Source organism: Chelonoidis abingdonii, chromosome 20 (genome assembly GCF_003597395.2).
Source record: "Chelonoidis abingdonii isolate Lonesome George chromosome 20, CheloAbing_2.0, whole genome shotgun sequence".
Taxonomy (NCBI): domain Eukaryota; kingdom Metazoa; phylum Chordata; order Testudines; family Testudinidae; genus Chelonoidis; species Chelonoidis abingdonii.
In genome coordinates, this window is record NC_133788.1 from 16,595,027 (window position 1) to 16,612,924 (window position 17,898).

At 46.3% G+C, this 17,898-nt stretch overlaps 1 protein-coding gene across 3 annotated transcripts in view; it reads left to right on the top strand.

Moving 5' to 3' along the window:
* The first annotated feature begins 203 nt into the window (after window positions 1-203).
* Window positions 204-17,898, top strand: part of HNF1B (HNF1 homeobox B) — a 61,667-nt gene continuing 43,972 nt past the window's right edge. For all 3 annotated transcript variants that reach the window (XM_032779362.2, XM_032779361.2, XM_032779363.2), the window contains exons 1-2: window positions 204-576; window positions 14,031-14,230. In XM_032779362.2, coding sequence (XP_032635253.1) covers window positions 233-576; window positions 14,031-14,230 — 544 coding nt within the window. In that variant the 5' untranslated portion in view covers window positions 204-232. The remainder of the gene's footprint in view (window positions 577-14,030; window positions 14,231-17,898) is intronic.

A 17,898-nucleotide genomic window follows, 5' to 3' on the forward strand; every position in this document is an offset into this window, starting at 1 on the left:
CCTTCCCACTGATTTGCATATCTTATATTGCCTAATGGAGGAGATCATGGCAAGGTAGAGGTCCGCCGAGCCCTCTCAAAGGAGATTCACCAGGGTACGGAGGAGCAGCAGGTGTCTGGGGCTCACGGGGGGAATTCAAGACTTTGGGGTTTTTTAACCTACCTTCCCTCCCCCCCTACCCCACCACCCTACTCCCCCCTCCCCTTCTCTCTCTCTCTCCCCTCCTGGTAAAATGGTGTCCAAGCTCAGCTCTCTGCAGCAGGAACTTCTGAGCGCTCTCCTCAGCTCCGGAGTCACCAAGGAGGCGTTGATCCAAGCCCTGGAGGACATGGTGCCCACCACCAGCTTCGGGGTGAAGCTGGAGAACCTGCCCCTGTCCCCAGGCAGCGGGACGGAGGCGGACAGCAAGCCTGTCTTCCACACCCTCACCAACGGCCACAGCAAGGGCAAGCTGTCCGGGGACGAGGGCTCCGAGGACGGGGACGACTTCGACACCCCGCAGATCCTCCGGGAGCTGCAGGCGCTCAACACTGAGGAGGCCGTGGAGCAAAGAGCGGAGGTGGATCGGATGATCAGGTACGAACGGGGGGTCCCTCTTCTCCCCCTAGCCCTGCAGCCGGAGGCCCAGGTGGGATGAAGGCTGGCTCACTAGGCCTCTGAAACCCAGATCACCCCAGCCCCTGGAAACCTGCCCCTCATGTTTCCCCTCCAGCAGGTGACCAGGGAATCGATTTCTGGCCGCGTCTACACGCAGCAGGAGACCCCACGTCTGCCAGGTCACTTTCTGCCCTCACCTCCTGGCGTGCTGAGCGCAGGGCTGGGGCCCAGAGATGCGCGTGTAAATCAGTAAATCGGAGTGTGTGTGTGGAGGGGGGGTTATGCTGAATTCCATGACGTTTTGCTCCTTTGAACCCCACTTGATCAGAGCGGCTGTCTGGGCCCACCCGCGGGTGCTGGGCGCCTCAAACTAAGCTTTACAAAGGAAGGAAAATAGACCCGAGGCAGTGGCGATGGGCATTGTTCTATTTTAAAACTAGATTTGAAGGAGTCCCTTAAAAACCCCTTCTCGGTCCTATTTCTCCCGCATACACCTCGCTTTTAAACCGCACCCGCCCGGGCAGCCCCATAACCTGTAGCTAACCAGTAAGGTGCAGATCCTGGGCTTCTCTCCTGCTGAGTGGATTCGCTGTGGGGTGGGGAGATCTGAGGATAGATGGAAAAAGAAAATAAAAACTAACTCCGAGCAGACCCATGCACCGCCGAACGAGCCCAGCTAGGGCTTTGGCTAATGTGGAATAAACCTGCGGGTAACTTTGCGCGTTGAAAGCCGATCTCTTGCCTGCTAGCCAGGGGATGTGGATCAAACGCGGAAACGCGTCCCCGAGCTCTGTTGCCCTGTCAAGGTAGTTAGTTAGTTAGTAACTAATTACCCACCTCGCTCATTGTTTCTTTTTCTTTAGCAAAATATCAACTAACCCCAGCCCGGCCCTTTATTAACCCCCAGGGTGCAGGAAAGTCTCCAGCCGAAGGCTGCAGTTTCTTAGCGTAGAAGCGAGCAGAGAAAATGCTTTTCAGGCCGAGGGTAACTTTGTTTGACTCTCTTAATGCGGGTGCCGAACGAATTAGCGCAATTTAGCCCTTGCTAAATGCCAGTGCACACAGCCAGACCCACCCGTGTGATGAACAAATCCCTGGGCACTGCTGGGCGGCCGCATGAGCGGCTCGGAGTGGGTATTTCAGGGGCGCATTTGGTTTCGAAGCCGGGGCCAGTTCTCCGCCTCTTCGGGCGCCAGCTAAGAAGAGGCTGGAGCAGGGACTGTCTGTGCTACCCGGGGCTGCTTTCGGGGGGAGCCGCGAGCCAGCCGGGCCCTTTCTCTCTGCGCGGGGTCGGAGGCGGACCCTGCTGGGGCTCCCCGCTTCTGGGCCGCGCTGCCCCGGGGGGACCCGTCCGGGCATTACCTGCACCCTAGTGCCTGGGCTCTGCGCAGCGCCCGGAGCAACCCGAGCGCCGCCCGCGGGCTGCGCCTCTCCCTCCGCGCGCTCCGGGGCAACCCCAGCCGGCCGCACGTGGGGCCGAGCTTGGGGGGTTATTAATTTATTTCTATAAATCATCAACCGAAAGATACACACGGGGCTGCGGGGAGAGGCGGGTTATTCATTGGCGAAGCTGCAGAGCAGCCCGCGGGGGAGAGGAAAACCCCAGGCGTTGCGGGTGTTGGGTGGCTTTTTTTGGCCTTCTCTTGAACACATAAACAGACGCTGGAGCTGGGAGCCGGGCGGCCCCTCCAGCGCTGGGTGCCCAGGGAAAGAGGGAGCCCGGCCGGGGGTCCGGTCCCTGATCCCAGCTCCGGCCGCTGCCAGGCGAAGGAAGGAGGCAGGGCCAGGTCGGGACTCGATGGAAGGGGGAGCGAGTTGATTTCTCCCCGGGGGAGGACCATTAAGCCTCCCCCGGCCCTGCTCCGGCTCGACTATTAAGCCCCCCCCCCCCCCCCGCCCACAGGTACCGCTGCCCCAGTCTGGCCGCGTGTCCCTGGCGAGCCTGGTGCCAGCGGGGCGCACGGGGCAGGGAATGGGGCGCTGCCCTCCGACTTGGGGGGCGGGGAGGACATCACGGCCATGTGGGGGGTATGCTCAGCAGGTGCCCTTTGGAGTTGGGGCCATCGGGGACGGGGGAGCGCTGCGGTACCGGAGCGGAGCCTGCACTCCCCCAAGGCAGCGAAATCCCCGGCCCCGCGGCTTCCAGCGAAACCTACCCCTCCGCCTAAGGCGGGGAGACAGAGGGGAAATGCACTGAGGCTGCCTCTTGTTTGTGTCCAAAGCGGGTATTTCTAATGCACCCAGCGGCAGGCCCCAAGACCTGCAGATTGCACGTCCAGTTACCTTGATGTAAATAATACAGAGCCCCCAGGAGCTCTAACCCTTAACCATAGAGCCCGACTCCAGCAGCGTTCAATCAATCTGTCCCACAGGGATTCAGCCAGCTACCTACAAAGCCCTTTCCACCCCCTGAGAAACACCCTCAGCTCTCTCCAAACCCTCCAGCAAATGGACTGGAATGCTCTGTACAGGTGCGGGGAGGACATCACGGCCATGGGGGCGGGGGGGGGGGAATGCTCTGTACAGGTGTGTCTGCTGCACCCAATTGTTTTTGATGTCTGTTGTAGTACTTTGTGGGGCCACTGTTGTGCTGGGCCCAGGGCTTGTATCATCTTCATCTGCAGAGGCTTTAGAATCTGTACATCTAAGACAATGATGGGGGGAGAAGGCTGATTAGTTTAATACTCCCTTAAAAATGACTTTGCTCAGACACTGGTGAAGATGCATTGATCAGACTAGAAAATGTCCGGGTAGTGTTGAGGGTGTTTTCTGACAAGATCTGCACTCCCTATCTTCATTTGCCTTGGCATGCTGTCCCTGGGATTCTCTCCTCTCTCTGGCCAGAGAGGCCAGGTGTGTGACCATCCACCCCATGCTCCTCTCAGCTGCTCATTACACCTGTCCTCTTCCAAAGTAGATGAAGGTCTGAATTCTGTCCCCCTCCCCCAGTGACACCTGTGTAACCCCACTAAAGCTGGTAGGTTTGCATGGACAATAACTCTGGGCAGAATTTTGCCTTTTCAGTTCAAAGCTTGCCTTTGGTACAGACAAGATCCACTCAACCTTCAGCAGCAGTGAATGGAATGTTGGGAATCCTTAAGAAAGGGATAGATAAAACAGAAAATATCATATTGCCTCTCTGTAGATCCATGGTACGCCCACCTCTTGAATACTGAGTGGAGATGCGGTTGCCCCATCTCAAAAAAGATATATTGAACTTGGAAAAGGTTTCAGAAAAGGGCAACAAAAATTATTAGGGATATGGAACAGCTGTCATGTCAGGAGAGATTAATAAGGCTGGGACTTTTCAGCTTGGAAAAGAAACGGCTAAGGGGGGATATGATTTGAGGTCTATAAAATCATGACTGGTGTGGAGAAAATAAATAAATGTTATTTACCCTTTCTTATAACACAAGAACTAGAGGCCATCAAATGAAATGAATAGGCAGTAGATTTAAAACAAACAAAAGGAAGTATTTTTTTCACACAATGCAGAGTCAGCCTGTGGAACTCCTTGCCAGAGGATGTGGTGAAGGCCAAGACTAGAACAGGGTTCAAAAGAGAACTAGATAAATTCATGCAGGATAGGTCCATCAATGGCTATTAGCCAGGATGGGTGGGGATGGTGGCCCTAGCCTCTGTTTGCCAGAAGCTAGGAGTGGGCAACAGGGGATGAATCACTGGATGATTACCTGTTCTGTTCATTCCCTCTGGGGCACCTGGCATAGGCCACTGTTGGAAGACAGGATACTGGGCTAGATGGCCCTTTGGTCTGACCCAGTATGGCCCTCTTATGTTCTTAAGATCAGGCACACCTCCCTGAGGAGGCTTTTGCAAAGAACTCCCATTTTGCTCTATGTGAAGCCTTTGTGGTCATGATACATGTAGGTACCAGTGACACAGGGAAAGGTAGAAGAGAGGTCCTGGACTCCAAATTTATGATGCTAGGTAAGAGATTAAAATCCAGGACCGCCATGGCAGCATTCTCTGAAATGCTTCCAGTTCCTCATGCAGGGTCAGTTAGACAGGCAGAATTGCAGGGTCTTGATGTGTGGATGAGCAATGGGAGGAGGGATTTGAGTTTATTAGGAACTGGGGAACCTGTTGGGAAAGGAGCCTATACAGGAACTAGATTGCTAGCATGTAAAATTCAAAAGGTTGTAGAGGAGTTTCTAAACTAAGGGCTTGGGGGAAGCCAACAGATGTGCAGGAGCACATGGTTAGGACAGACGCATCCCTTAGCTGGGGACTTATTAAAGGGGAGATTTTATATTCCAGTAAAGAGGAGAAGATAGAATTTGATAAAGTATAAGCTGGAACTGAAGAGAAACAGTCAAACAAAAAAGAGCCTCAGTCAATTACATCACATGAAGGCAGATACAAAATGTGTCAATATTTAGTTAAGTGTTTGTATATAAATAATAAGATGGATGAACTTGAGTGCCTGGTATTAAATGAGGATATTGATATAATTGGCATCATAGAAACCTGGTAGAATGATGACAACCAATGGACATGTTAATACCAGGGTACAAAATATTTTGGAATGACCGAGTAGGTTGCATTGGTGTGGGAGTGGCACTATATGGGAAAGAATGGCTAGAATCAAATATAGTAAAAATCTTCAAATGAATCAAATGGTACCACAGTCTGTCTGGCTAGAAATGCTTGAATAATAAGAGGAAATAAGTAGGAGTACGCTGCCAATCACCTGACCGTCATGGTGATTGTGAAATGCTCAAGGAGATTAGAGAGGCTATAAAAACAAAACCACCAATATTAATGGGGGATTTCACCTCTCCGAATAGTGACTAGGAACATGTCACCTCGGGATGAGATACAGAGATGAAGTTTCTAGACACCATAAATGACTGCTTCTTGAAGCAGTTAGTCCTGGAACCCACAAGGGGAGAGGCAATTTTTGATTTAAGTTCTAAAGTGGTGCACAGGTTCTGGTCCAAGAAGTGAATATAGCTGAACTGCTCTGTAACAAGGAATATAATGTAATTGAATTTACATTCCTGGGGGGTGGCGGGAGAGGGAGAGGGAGAGGAAGCAACCCATCCCAATGGCATTTAACTTCAAAAAGGGGAACTACGCAAAAATGAGGAGGCTAGTTAAATGGAAATTAAAAGGAACAGTCACAAGAGTAAAATGCCAGAAAGCAGCATGGAAACTTTAAAAAAACACCATAATGGAGGCTGAAACTACATACATACCCCTAATAATAAATATTTATTACCTCAGAAGCAGGAAGCCTGCCTGCCAATCAATCAGTGGGGCCACTGGATGGTCAAGGTGCTACGGAAGCACGCCAAGGAAGGAACTGGCTGTTGAAGAGAAGCTAAATAAATTCTTTGATTTGTTCTTCACTGCAGAGAATGTAAGAGAGACTCCCACACCTGAGCCATCATGACAAATCTGAGGAACTGTCCCACTTTTGAGGTGTCAATAGAGCAGATTTTGGAACAAATTGATAAAATTAAACAGTAATAGTTGTATTGACCTAGGGACCTAGTGGTATTGACCCAAGAGTGCTGAAGGAAATCTGATATGAAATTGCAGACCTACTAACAGTGTTCTGTAACCTATCACTTAAATCAGCCTCTGTACCAGATGGCTGGTGGATAACTAGTGTCATGCCAATTTTTAAGAAAGGTGATCCTGGCAATTACAGGCTGGCAAGCCTAACTTCAGTACTAGGCATATTGGTTCAACCATAGTAAAGAACAGAATGATCAGACATTTAGATGAACAGGACATGTTCGGGAAGAATCACATGGCTCTTGTAAAGGGAAATCATGCCTCCCCAATCTATTAGAATTCTTTGAGGATGTCAACAAATATGTGGACAAGGGCATTCCACTGGATACTTCCAGAAAGCCTTTGACAAAGTTCCTCACCAAAGGCTTTGAAGCTAAGTAGGCAGTCCTGGGAAGATCCTCTCATGGATCAGTAACTGGTTAAAAGACAGGAAACAAAGGGTAGGAATAAATGGTTCGTTTTCACAATGGAGAGAGGTAAATAGCAGGGATCTGTACTGGGACCAGTGCTGTTCAGCATATTCATAAATGATTTGGAGAAAGAGTTAAACAGTGAGGTGGCAAAGATTTTGAAGATATGAAATTACTGAAGATAGTCCAAAGCAAACTGCGAAGAATTATAAAGGGATCTCACAAAACTGGGTGACTGAATTTCATCTGCCACTTTGTTCCCCAGTGTTGATAAATGCAAACTAATGCACATTGGAAAACCATAATCCTAACTATACATACAGAATGATGGGGGTCTAAATTGGCTGTTACCACCCAAGAAAGAGATCTTGGAGTCATTGTGGATAATTCTCTGAAAACATCTGCTCAATGTGCAGTGGCAGTCAAAAAAACTATCAACATGTTAAGAACCATTAGGAAAGAGATAGATAAGACAGTAAATATAATGCCACTGTATAAATCCATGGTACCCCACACCTTGAATACTGAGTGCAGTTCTGGTTGTCCCAACTCAAAAAAGATATTAGAAATTGGAAAAAGTACAGAGAAGGGCAGCAAAAATAATCACATAACACAAGAACCAGGAATCACCCAATGAAATTAATAGGCACCAGGTTTAAAACAAAGGAAGTATTTCTTCACACAATGCACAACCTGAGAAACTCATTCCCAGGGGATGTTGTGAAGGCCAAAAGCATAACTGGGTTCGAAACTGAATTAGCTGAGGTCATGGAGGATAGGTCTATCAGTGACTATTTGCCAAGATGGTCATGGATGCAACCACATGCTCAGGGCCACCAAAAGCGGGTTCAGGCCCTGGTGAAAATTTTTTTTGGGCCCCCCAGCAAGGGCAGACCAGCTAAACAGGGCCAACAAAACCAGGTCCCAGGTCCTCTTCTGGACTTCCAGGCCCCGGTAATTTGTACCAGCTTCCCCCCCACTCTCGTTGGCCCTGCACATGCTCTGCATGTCTCTGACTGCCAGAAGGTGGGACTGGAAGACAGGAGATGGATCACTCAATAAATTGCATTGTTTTTTTCATTCCCTCTGAAGCATCTGGTACCAGCCACTGCTGGAAGACAGGACACTGGGCTACATGGACCATTGGTCTGACCCAGGATGGCTGCTCATATGTACTTGGAGAGGGAGCTGGGGTAACTATTGCTGTTACTCTGAACGAAACCCATCCTTGTTGTGATTCCATTGATTTCAATGGGATTTTGCCTCAGGCACTGTAGTAGTCCCTCTGCTACCTCTGGTCAGAGAGTAATAGTTTCGGGCGCAATCCCCGTTGTGCCTTCTGTGTGGCCCCTTCTGGATAGCATAGCCACATCTTCAAGGCTCCTAGTCTGTCCAAATTTAAATCCTCTTAAAGACCCACTTCTTCCATGCTGCTTACAATGACTTTGGCTTACCTATAAATTGCCTTTTGCTGTTTGACTTCCCTTGTCTTCGGCCTACTTGTCCATTTGTGATTGTGAGCTCTATGGAGCAGTGATTGTCCTTGAGCATTGGAATGATGCCCAGCACATGATTGGAGCTATCCTCAGTGCATAATAATAATAATTAATAATGACTGTTGAATGACTCCTGCTAAGAGGGACATATGACTGCTACATGCAGACAATAGGAATTCGCTCTATGCACTCTGCTGCTGAGGTGCGCAAAAATCCACCTATAACTAGAAGGTGAGGTGAGACATGCCTGGCTGAATATCTGCAAGGCTGCCTCTACCCCAACAATCTAGCATAAAGAAGTCTGTTTAAAATAAAAGGGTACGGGGTGACTGAGCACAGCACACCTAGGAGCTTTTAAGCCTTTGCGTGTGTACCAAGAGATACAGATTAGATAGATAGTCTCTGCAGAGAGCCTGGTTTATAATCCAGGAGTATAAATTCTTGGCATATTTCTCTGAGGATGTTGTCGAGTTTTATTTACCTCTTTTCAAGGCTAGAGGGGCGGGAGTGAGAGAAGGAGGGAATCCTTGGAAAGAAGCTTCATGTGACATCAACAATGCAACTTGGCTATGAAGAGACAACCTCTGCTCACATGTTTTTAGAAAAGCCCTGGTTTGGGTCGTGCATTCACAGACCAATTATTGTTAGTTATCTTTACTTAGGGATGAACTTCCGAAGATGTCACTAGGAGGGGTTAGGTGGACAAGGAATGCAGGATCAGGCCCATTATCTGCTTTGAGAACCCACAGAATGCTATGCACATGGAGGGAGTTACAGTCCAGATTCGTGGTGGGGATCAAGATGTTTTGTTCACACCAGCTGAAGATCGGGCTCGGTAAATCTATCTTAACTTAGTACAAAGTTAACCAGGTTCTCTTAGAAATGCTGAGTTACTCTATTTTAGTAATGTTGTTGTTCAGTAATTTTATAAAATCATTTATCTGAGATAAGCCAATGACAGCCGAAGAAAATCCATATACAGTGTGGTCTAGTGGGTAAAGCATTGGCTTGGGACTTAGGAGATCTGGGTTCCTATTCCTGGCTCTGGCCTTTTGTGTGACCATGGGCAAATCACTTCCCCTCCCTGTATCTGTTTCCCCTTTTGTAAAATGGGAGTAGTGCTACTGCCCTCCTTTATAAAGCAGTTTGAGATGGATGGATGAAAAGTGTAATATAAGAGTGTATATATGAGTCACTTCCTGCTCTCTTCGTCATCTTCCCAGGTAACAGGAAAGCAATGATGCTTTCTTGCCTCTTACAGTAGCCATAGCTTTATAGGTAATTCTCTGTATAATCTTGAATGTTCTTTGCCTTTGGTAAATAGAACCCAGCTCTTAAAATGATGAGCTCTCTAAGAATCTTTAAATGAATATGTGCAATAAAATGATTCCTCTAGAGGAACACAAAAGCAAGGGAGGGCAAGTCTTGTGAGAAGACGTTCAATTTCCAGCAACAACCAGCCAGGTCAAGAATAGAGGCTGTGACCGAAGTAGTTAGCAGTTTTTCTGGATCTCTGTGTACCTGTAATCCCCGTGCAGAGTGGGAAACACCTGGCTAGATTAATGTGGATTTGCAACCAAGACAGGCTGCTGCTGGATCACCTTGATCATACAGGGAGAGAGGTGACTTATAACAAAGGAATACATTGGGGAGAGCCAGCACTATCTGAACTTTGCTAATAGGAACTTCGCAGGACTCAGTTTTCCCACAGCTAGGGGCAGTTGTGATGACAGCACAGAGCCAGGTAGAACTGCACAATAATCTGTAGGGAATAATTGACTGAATAGATTTCTTTCTCTTCATAAGAGATTCCCTCCCGCCCCGATGTAGTCACAATTCAAAATTCTTCACTGAACACATTCCACGGATGATCCTTGGTTGGTAGGGTGTTTTTTGTTGTCTGGTTGGTTTGCTTGCTCATTTGTTTGTTTTGCAAGCATTTCATTTAGGGTGTTCAACATTTGAGATATTTTGGCTAGTGCTGACTGGAGGCAAGTCATGTAGCATTGTTTCTGTTCACTGGCTGGATTAGTGTAACCCTTAAAACCCGGTCGGTGGTGGTGGTGAAGTTCCAAACTCGCTTTCTGAAAAGTCTCTAGTCCTGGCTTAAAGCTTATTGCTTAAGTGATTATTTCTGCCAGTATACTCGCTTGCAAAACTATAAATTGAACATGATACAGATACAGTGGGGCAAACCAGTTATCCTCTTGAATTCAAGTGACTATTCCTGTAAGAGCTTTGGGGGGAATGTGTCACCTCTGTTGATGAAGTATAAGAAATGTGAGGTTGTCACCCAAGACATTAGGGATGCTAAGTGCAGGACAAATGCCTCTCTAGGAGAATGATGGGAGGCAGGAGAAGTGCTGACCGTGGCCCTAGAGTTCTGATTGTCTTTCCCACTGATTTCATTGGCTCCACTTGCAGATAATACAAATCAGATTTGACTCTACCATTTTTATGTTGGGGGGGAATGGGGCAGCTCAGTTTTCTGCAACATGACTGAAGATTTCCCAAGATGGTCTGGACCTGGAACTCTGTCACAACCCTAATGCAATGGTGTTTGCTACAATTGTGTTTGCAGGATTGACCTCATAAGCACATGAGTAACTCAATTTATGGGAATAGTTCAAGTGAACTATGTTTCCCTGCTCAGGTTTTTACAGGTATGAGGACATGGCATGAAATATAGAGCAGCAGTTCTCAGCCAGGGGGCTGGGGCTCCCTGGGGGACCATGAGCAGGTTTCAAGGGGTCTGCCAAGCAGGGTCAGCATTAGAGTTACTGGAACTCAGGGCAGAAAGTTCAAGACCCGCCATGTGGGGCAGAAGCCTGGGGCCCCAAGCCCCACCACCTGGCGCTGAAGCCTGAGCAACTTAGCTTTGCGGGGCCCCTGTGGTGTGGGGCCCCCTAACGCGGCTCTGGCTTGTAATCTACTGGATATGCAGAAAAACAGTTGTTGTGGCACAGGTGGGCTATGAAGTTTTTATAGCATGTTGGGGGACCTCAGAAAGAAAAGGGACCCCAATATAGAGCAAAGTCAGCAAGTTCTGAAAAATCATTTAATTACGGTAATTACAGTTGCCTATCAATAAGATGCCACTTTCAAGCCACCTTATGTATGTTCTGGGTCTTTCTGTATTTCTATACATGAGTCTTTTGATATTTCACTGATGTGTTTAAATGGGCTTTGAACTTCATTTACGATCATATAGTTTAATTTTGACACTGTTTGTAACAAACCTTTACAAACCAAAATCTGGTTTACTGGAAACGTTTTCCTCCATCGTATGGGCGCACACGTTTGTTATTGGGGAGGGCTGTCCCTAAGTGTTAGGCTGTGGCAGCGTATCGCTTGGGGACAAGGCCCACCTTTCTGCTCTCTGTACAGGACCTACACTGGGACTCCTAAGCACTAGGACAATAATAACAAGGTGTGTGTATGTATAATACCAACCACAATGGCTGGTGTCATATGAATGAATATGTAGGAAAAATGTCACTGACGTATTCCTTTTGAAAAAGTCACCAAAACAATTTGAGGGACTTTATTAATGGATGTAGCAAAATTAAGTGGAAGGGTATCAAATTTTGAGCCTACTAAACTGTGTTTGGATCCTGCATTTCATAATCAATAGACCCCAAACTCCATAGCACCTAGGTGCCCCAGTCATGAACCAAGACCCCATTGTGCTAGGTGCTGTATGAACAAGGAACAACCAGTGCGAATTTTCAGTACTTTGAGAAAGCAGGATTGGGTGTGACAATAGTTATTGTTTTAGAGGGGAAAGGAGGGAAAAGTGCACTATTATAACAATATTTTTCCGAACTCACTTTTGTGTTGGTTACCAGTAGCTTTGTTTTCAAACTGTTTTCAGGACAAAAGGTAAGACATCTATGGGATTTTTTTTTTCTTTGACAAATTGAAGGATTCAAAATAACAAATGAACTGAAAATGCAGTTGGATGGTTATTCCAAGTAAAATATTAGAATATCTCATTATTTTAGCACACAACTGTGTGACCAAGTTCATGATCAAAAATGATCCTGTATTCTGCTGTGAACACTGGTAACACGTTTGCGTTAACTTTCTGTGGAGGCAACGTGGTGAACCAATTCTTTTAATGGGTTTTAATTCACCGTCCTTGTCTATAAAAATAAATCCAATCATCTTAAATAATTGACATGTATTTTTGCATATTAACCTGTCTTTACAACAACTACCCTTAGCAGATTTAACAGTATAATGTATTTTTATTATTTAGTTAGAATTATATGCACCTCAAGAAAGGATGCCTGGCCATACACTGGAGGTGCCCTGGAAATAATTTAAAAATACATTAAAATTAGGTCCTGATCCTGCAAATATTGATACACTTGCAAAGCCCATGCATTAAAAATCATGAGATGTGGCTCAAAAATAATCAGATTTTAAAAAATTAATAGATTTGTCTTCTGGTTTTTGAATCTTAAGGGTGTATTTGGCTTCTGTTTTCGGGCTTTCCTCTGCTACCATGAAGGCTAAAAATATGACTTTTGTAAATGAAAGCTGAGATTCTCACATAATCACTTACTCCAGGAGCTGAGAATTTAAGGGATGAAAACAACAAATGTCACAAGATAAAATCCATAACAGCTGGCAACACTGCTTACACACTGTGAGTAGCCCGGCTGATTCCAAGGGAACTATTGAGAGTGGATCAGGTTAAGCATGTGCCTAAATCCATTGGAGAATTGGGATCTTCATATTCAACTATAATTAAAGTGCAGCACTACAATTCAATATAACCGTCTACGGAGGGAATTCAGAAGCTCAAATCACCTTGTTCCTCCTACAATTCTCCAGGCTTATAATTTCTCCCATCCTGGTTTTAAAAGCCTGGGGGGCCGGGGGGGATGAACTTTGCAACATGCCCTGAAGGTCCTCAGAATTGGGCTTTTCAGACCCAAGTCCAAATGTCCACTCTGACTTGAAGCAAACTTTCACAAGCTTTTCCTCATCTTGGTCTCCCAGAGTTGTGAAGCATCTGCTGAACCTATCTCTTTACTTGGGTTTTGGAGAAGGCAGCAGGATCATAGGAGGGCTTAGGAGTAAGTTGTGAGTCTCACTACTAATGATGGGCTAAAATATTTACCATTATAAAGCTATTCAGTATTATAAAGTAATACTCCACATGATCTTCAGTTCTTTTGGGGATAACTCATTAATGCAGCATGAAAGAGCATAGAAAACAGGTTAGGTAAAAAAAAAATTGTCCAATTGTCACAAAGTTAGAAGTCTTCACTATCTGCTGTGTTTATGTAGGGAACTCCCAGTATGGAAATATCATCAAGGGGAGTGATTATTATTACTGTTGCTGCTACTAATACTTCATGCTTCTATTGGATCTTTAATCCCAGGATGGTGGATCTCAAAACGCATAATTAAGCCTTGCAACATCCCTGTGAAGCAAGCAAGTTTTATTTCTCTTTTACCAATGGGTAAACTGAGCCCCAGACCGAGATTAGGTGGCTAGACGGTGGTGAAGCTGGGAATGGAATCTAGAACTCCTGACTCTCAATCCTTTGCTTTAACCACTGAGCAACATTATCAAATTTACTTTTCACCCAGCTGAGGTTATTCCTAGGGGAAGTGAGATGTGACCGGAAGGAGTAAGTTTGTGGATCAGATTCAGATTAAGGGACTGATCCTGCCCCCGGGGAGCAGAGTGGGATCCGTCTTTGTGCTGGGTGCATGGATAGAGTGATTTTTAAGGAGGCTGACCCATCAACAGTGAAACTGCCCACCTTAGGCAATTGAAAGGAAATTCTGTTGTGGGCTTTTGGGTGCCCACCTGTAATGGAGTCTGGGTTCACTAGTGTATTCAAAAGGTATCTAATTAGTAATAGATTCTTAGCAATCAGCCTTTGGTTTTTGTCATTGGAATAAGCTTACCCTGGGCACCTCCCTCAGACCAAACTAACTGTTTGTTTGTTTCCTTCTGTAGTGAGGACCCCTGGCGGGCTGCGAAAATGATCAAAGGTTACATGCAGCAGCACAACATCCCCCAGAGGGAGGTGGTGGATGTCACAGGCCTGAATCAGTCTCACCTCTCCCAGCACCTCAACAAGGGAACACCCATGAAAACGCAGAAGCGGGCAGCACTCTACACGTGGTATGTCCGGAAGCAGAGGGAGATTCTCAGACGTAAGTAGTCTGCTCTAGACGCCCTTTTTCCTTCCAGCCTTCGCGCTGCGGCTCGTTAATGTGCAGATCTGCTCTGAAGAGTAACTGTGTAATGGGGCTTCATGTTTCTATGGATACCTCGGTCCAGTCAGTCACACGTTTGGCTTTAAACCCCTGATTTAATAGGGCCACATGGTTAAAGTCAAGCATGTGCATAGTGCTTTGCTGCATAGGCATGGATTTACATGCTTAAAAGTTAGCTGTGATAAAATGCTTTGCTGAACTGGGGCTTGAGTCTCTCAGTGGTTTTTGTATCAAATGTTCTCAGTCCGTTGATGAAATGAAGCAGGTAGAAAATGAATTATCCCTTTTTTTTATGCTCAAATCAGAATTTATTTTTTACTGAGACATTTCATGTCTTGAAGCATGCATAACGTCTCGATTTAGCTGTCCACGTGACCACCACAGATCCTTGGTAGTGCCATTGCTCAAAGGATTGTACTGCATTTCTGATGGTTTGTTTGTAACTTTATTGCATAACGTTTAAAAAATAATAAGTGTTGTACTTAGATGCATCTTTTTGAAAAAGCCCATAAGAAATACAGTGAAGCTCAGTAAGCAGGAAAGTTCAACTTCCATGTAGCCCCCACTAAAATCACTTTGAATTGCCCCATGTATGTGTTACAATTAGAACCAAACAATTCATAAGGAACACCTGATTTAGATGACTTTTGCCTCTCTGTCTGCAGCTTCTCACATTTATTCATTATTCCTCAATATGTGGGGAATAGTTTCTTCAAATAATCCTGGGTCTGTAGCTTGTTTCTGAACAGTTTGTTGGGAGGATTCTAAATTCAAGCTGATTTGACTGGACCCATAAGTCATCTGATATTATTTCTGTTCCCTGATTACAAAGGTGTGACTCTTAGAATCAAATTTCTGGGGTGAGTATTTGTGCTCTTTGCCCCCAGTTCAGCCTAACTCAAGTCACATGAAGAGTCCTGGCAGCTTCAGTGAGGTTAAGTCATGTCATTAGTTAGGCACATGCAGGGCTGGCTCCAGGCACCAGCAAAGGAAGCAGGTGCTTGGGGCCAGGGCAGGCTTTAGCAAGTGCGTGGCCCAATTCGAACAGTTCTGACGGGGCCCTGGCAGGGAGGACTAAAAAAAAAAAAAAAACACGTAAAAAAACATGTGGGGCTTGTACTCACCGGGAGGCGCTCCTAGTTTTCGGCGGCGGGTCCTTCACTTGCTCCGGTTCTTCAGCAGCACTGAAGGACCTGCTGCTGAAGTGCTGCCGAAGAAATGGAGCGAGTGAAGGACCCGCCGCCAAAGTGCCGCCGAAGATCCGGAGCAGCACCGGGTGAGTAAAAATTATAAAGGAGCCTCTTGCCAGGGAAAGGATTCTCGACCACTTGCTCCCCCACCGCCCGGCGGCCCTGCCACTGGGCTCGGGGCCCTCTTAGGCATGGGGCTCGATTCGGGGGAATCGGTGGAATTGGCCTAAAGCCGACCCTGCTTGGGGCAGCCAATGGAAAGGGGTGGAACGTCCGGGTCTTCGGTGGCAATTCGGCGGCAGGTCCTCAGTCCATCTCTTCCTCTTTGAGCTGCCAATCGCCTTTTTTTCCCCCGCTTTGCCGCTTGGGGTGGCAAAAAAGCTGGAGCTGGCCCTGGGCAGATGCATAAGTATCTTTCTGAATTAGGGCCTCGGAATATTTCTATCGCACTTGCAGATGCGCTGGATGTTCCAATCAGTGGACTTCTTTGCAGCAGTACTTGTGGGAAATGAACTCTTTAAAAAGGGGACGTGAACACATCAGAAGAAAATCTCTTTTTTCAGAAATGTGACTATTTGAGGAAATCTTTTGGGGGCAGTAATTTTCCAATACTCTAGCGGTAGCATTCTTATCATGTTCGCCAGGCTGTTAGGAATCTTCCCCTGGATTTTTAAAGGGGCAATGACAAATATCTTGGACAAAAATTGTAGTTCTACTACATGGATAGAAATATAGTTGTCAAATTAAAAAAAAGTCATTGAAATCAGCTGGGTTTTTTAGCCTGAATTTAAACCTCCCTCTGCAGTATTTTACAAACTAAAGGTTACAGCCTTGTGCTAATGCATGAGAATCAGAAAGATTTTAATATCTTGGCTAATGGAACAAAAAGTAATAATGAGAGAGGGTTTCTATGGTGAGGGTTTCTATGTAATTGAGCACACCTTAAAGCTTAAGGGTTTCAGTAGGACTTTAAATGGTGCTGAAACTGATGAATTTCACCCACAAAGAATAGGCCTTGCCCGAGAAACTGGCTACTTTGTGATAGAATTAGAGTCAGCAGGTGAAGGGAGCTCAGTGAACATGACCTATTTGGATCTTAGTAAAGCATTTGATACGGTGTCTATCAGAGGTCAGGAACAAAAAATAGTAACAGGATCAACTGATGAAGTCTGAGCCTGATCCCATTGGTGGGATTTGTCACTGAATTCAATGCGAATGTGATCAGCTCCTAGAAGTAAATATGCATAACTTTAAGTGATCAGTAAGTTGGGGCATGTGAATTTGCACGTGTTTGAAGGAGGGAGATGATTTTGGGGGTAGCTTGGGGTGATGGACTGAGAGTAAGAAGAGAACTTTACTGCATGGACAGGGCAAGGGCCTGGGTGGCCTAGTTATTGACTATTCTGATGTTATGGTCCAAACGAAATGAAGTACAAAACTAAATGAAGCAAGCAGCCAGCCCCAGTGGTGGAAAGTTAATTCACATTTTAAAATCCGTTGCTTTAATGATCTAAGGCTAAGTTAGTAGCAGGGCTGGCTCCAGCCTTTTTGCTGCCCCAAGCTGCGAAGCGGGAAAAAAAAAAAGGCCGTTCGGCGGCACTTCGGCAGCAGCTCAATCACGCCGCTTCATTCTTCTGCAGCAATTCATCAGCGGGTCCTTTGCTCCCTCTCTTCCTGTTCGGTGGCATTTCGGCAGCAGCTGAAAGAGGAAGGGAGGGACTGAGGGACCTGCTGTCGAATTGCTGCCGAAGACCCGGCTGTGCCAACCCTTTCCATTGGCCACCCCAAGCACCTGCTTCCTGCGCTGGTGCCTGGAGCTGGCCCTGCTTAGTAGCATTATATGGAAGGAAAATAGTGTTTTCCATCATTCCTTTTTAAAGGACGGTGTCGCTTTTTAAAACACTCCCCCTAAAATTCCTGGGTGCTGCATTTCCATGTTTCCTTCAGTGATGCTTAGGCAATGAAGAATGTAGAAAAGTTTCAGGTTGTTCCTATGGCCTCCTTTAACAACCCAAATCTACAAGGGCCCAATATAGCTTGTGTTCATTGAGTTCAATGGCCCCACAGACCTCTCCTTTACTCATGTAATTAGCCCTTACTCCTGCAGTTCATCTCATTGAATCCAGCTGGGGCTATCCATGTGAGTCAAGGGCCCTAAACTATGTCTTAAAAGGTAGTTCAGCACATGTCCTCCCAATGGGATGGAGTATCATTCTATTTCTGGAAGATAGGGACTCCAGAAGGTCTTTCAAACTGAATGTCAGTGCTTTGAAAATCCACCTAGAGGGGAAAAACCAACCTCCTGTTCCAACCTTGGCCTCTGTTTTCTGCTTCTCTTGTTGTCCCAAGGGAAAAGCTATTATAAAAAGAAGGAGAATTTCCCTGCAAAACTGAGAATAATAAAACCTGCCATCA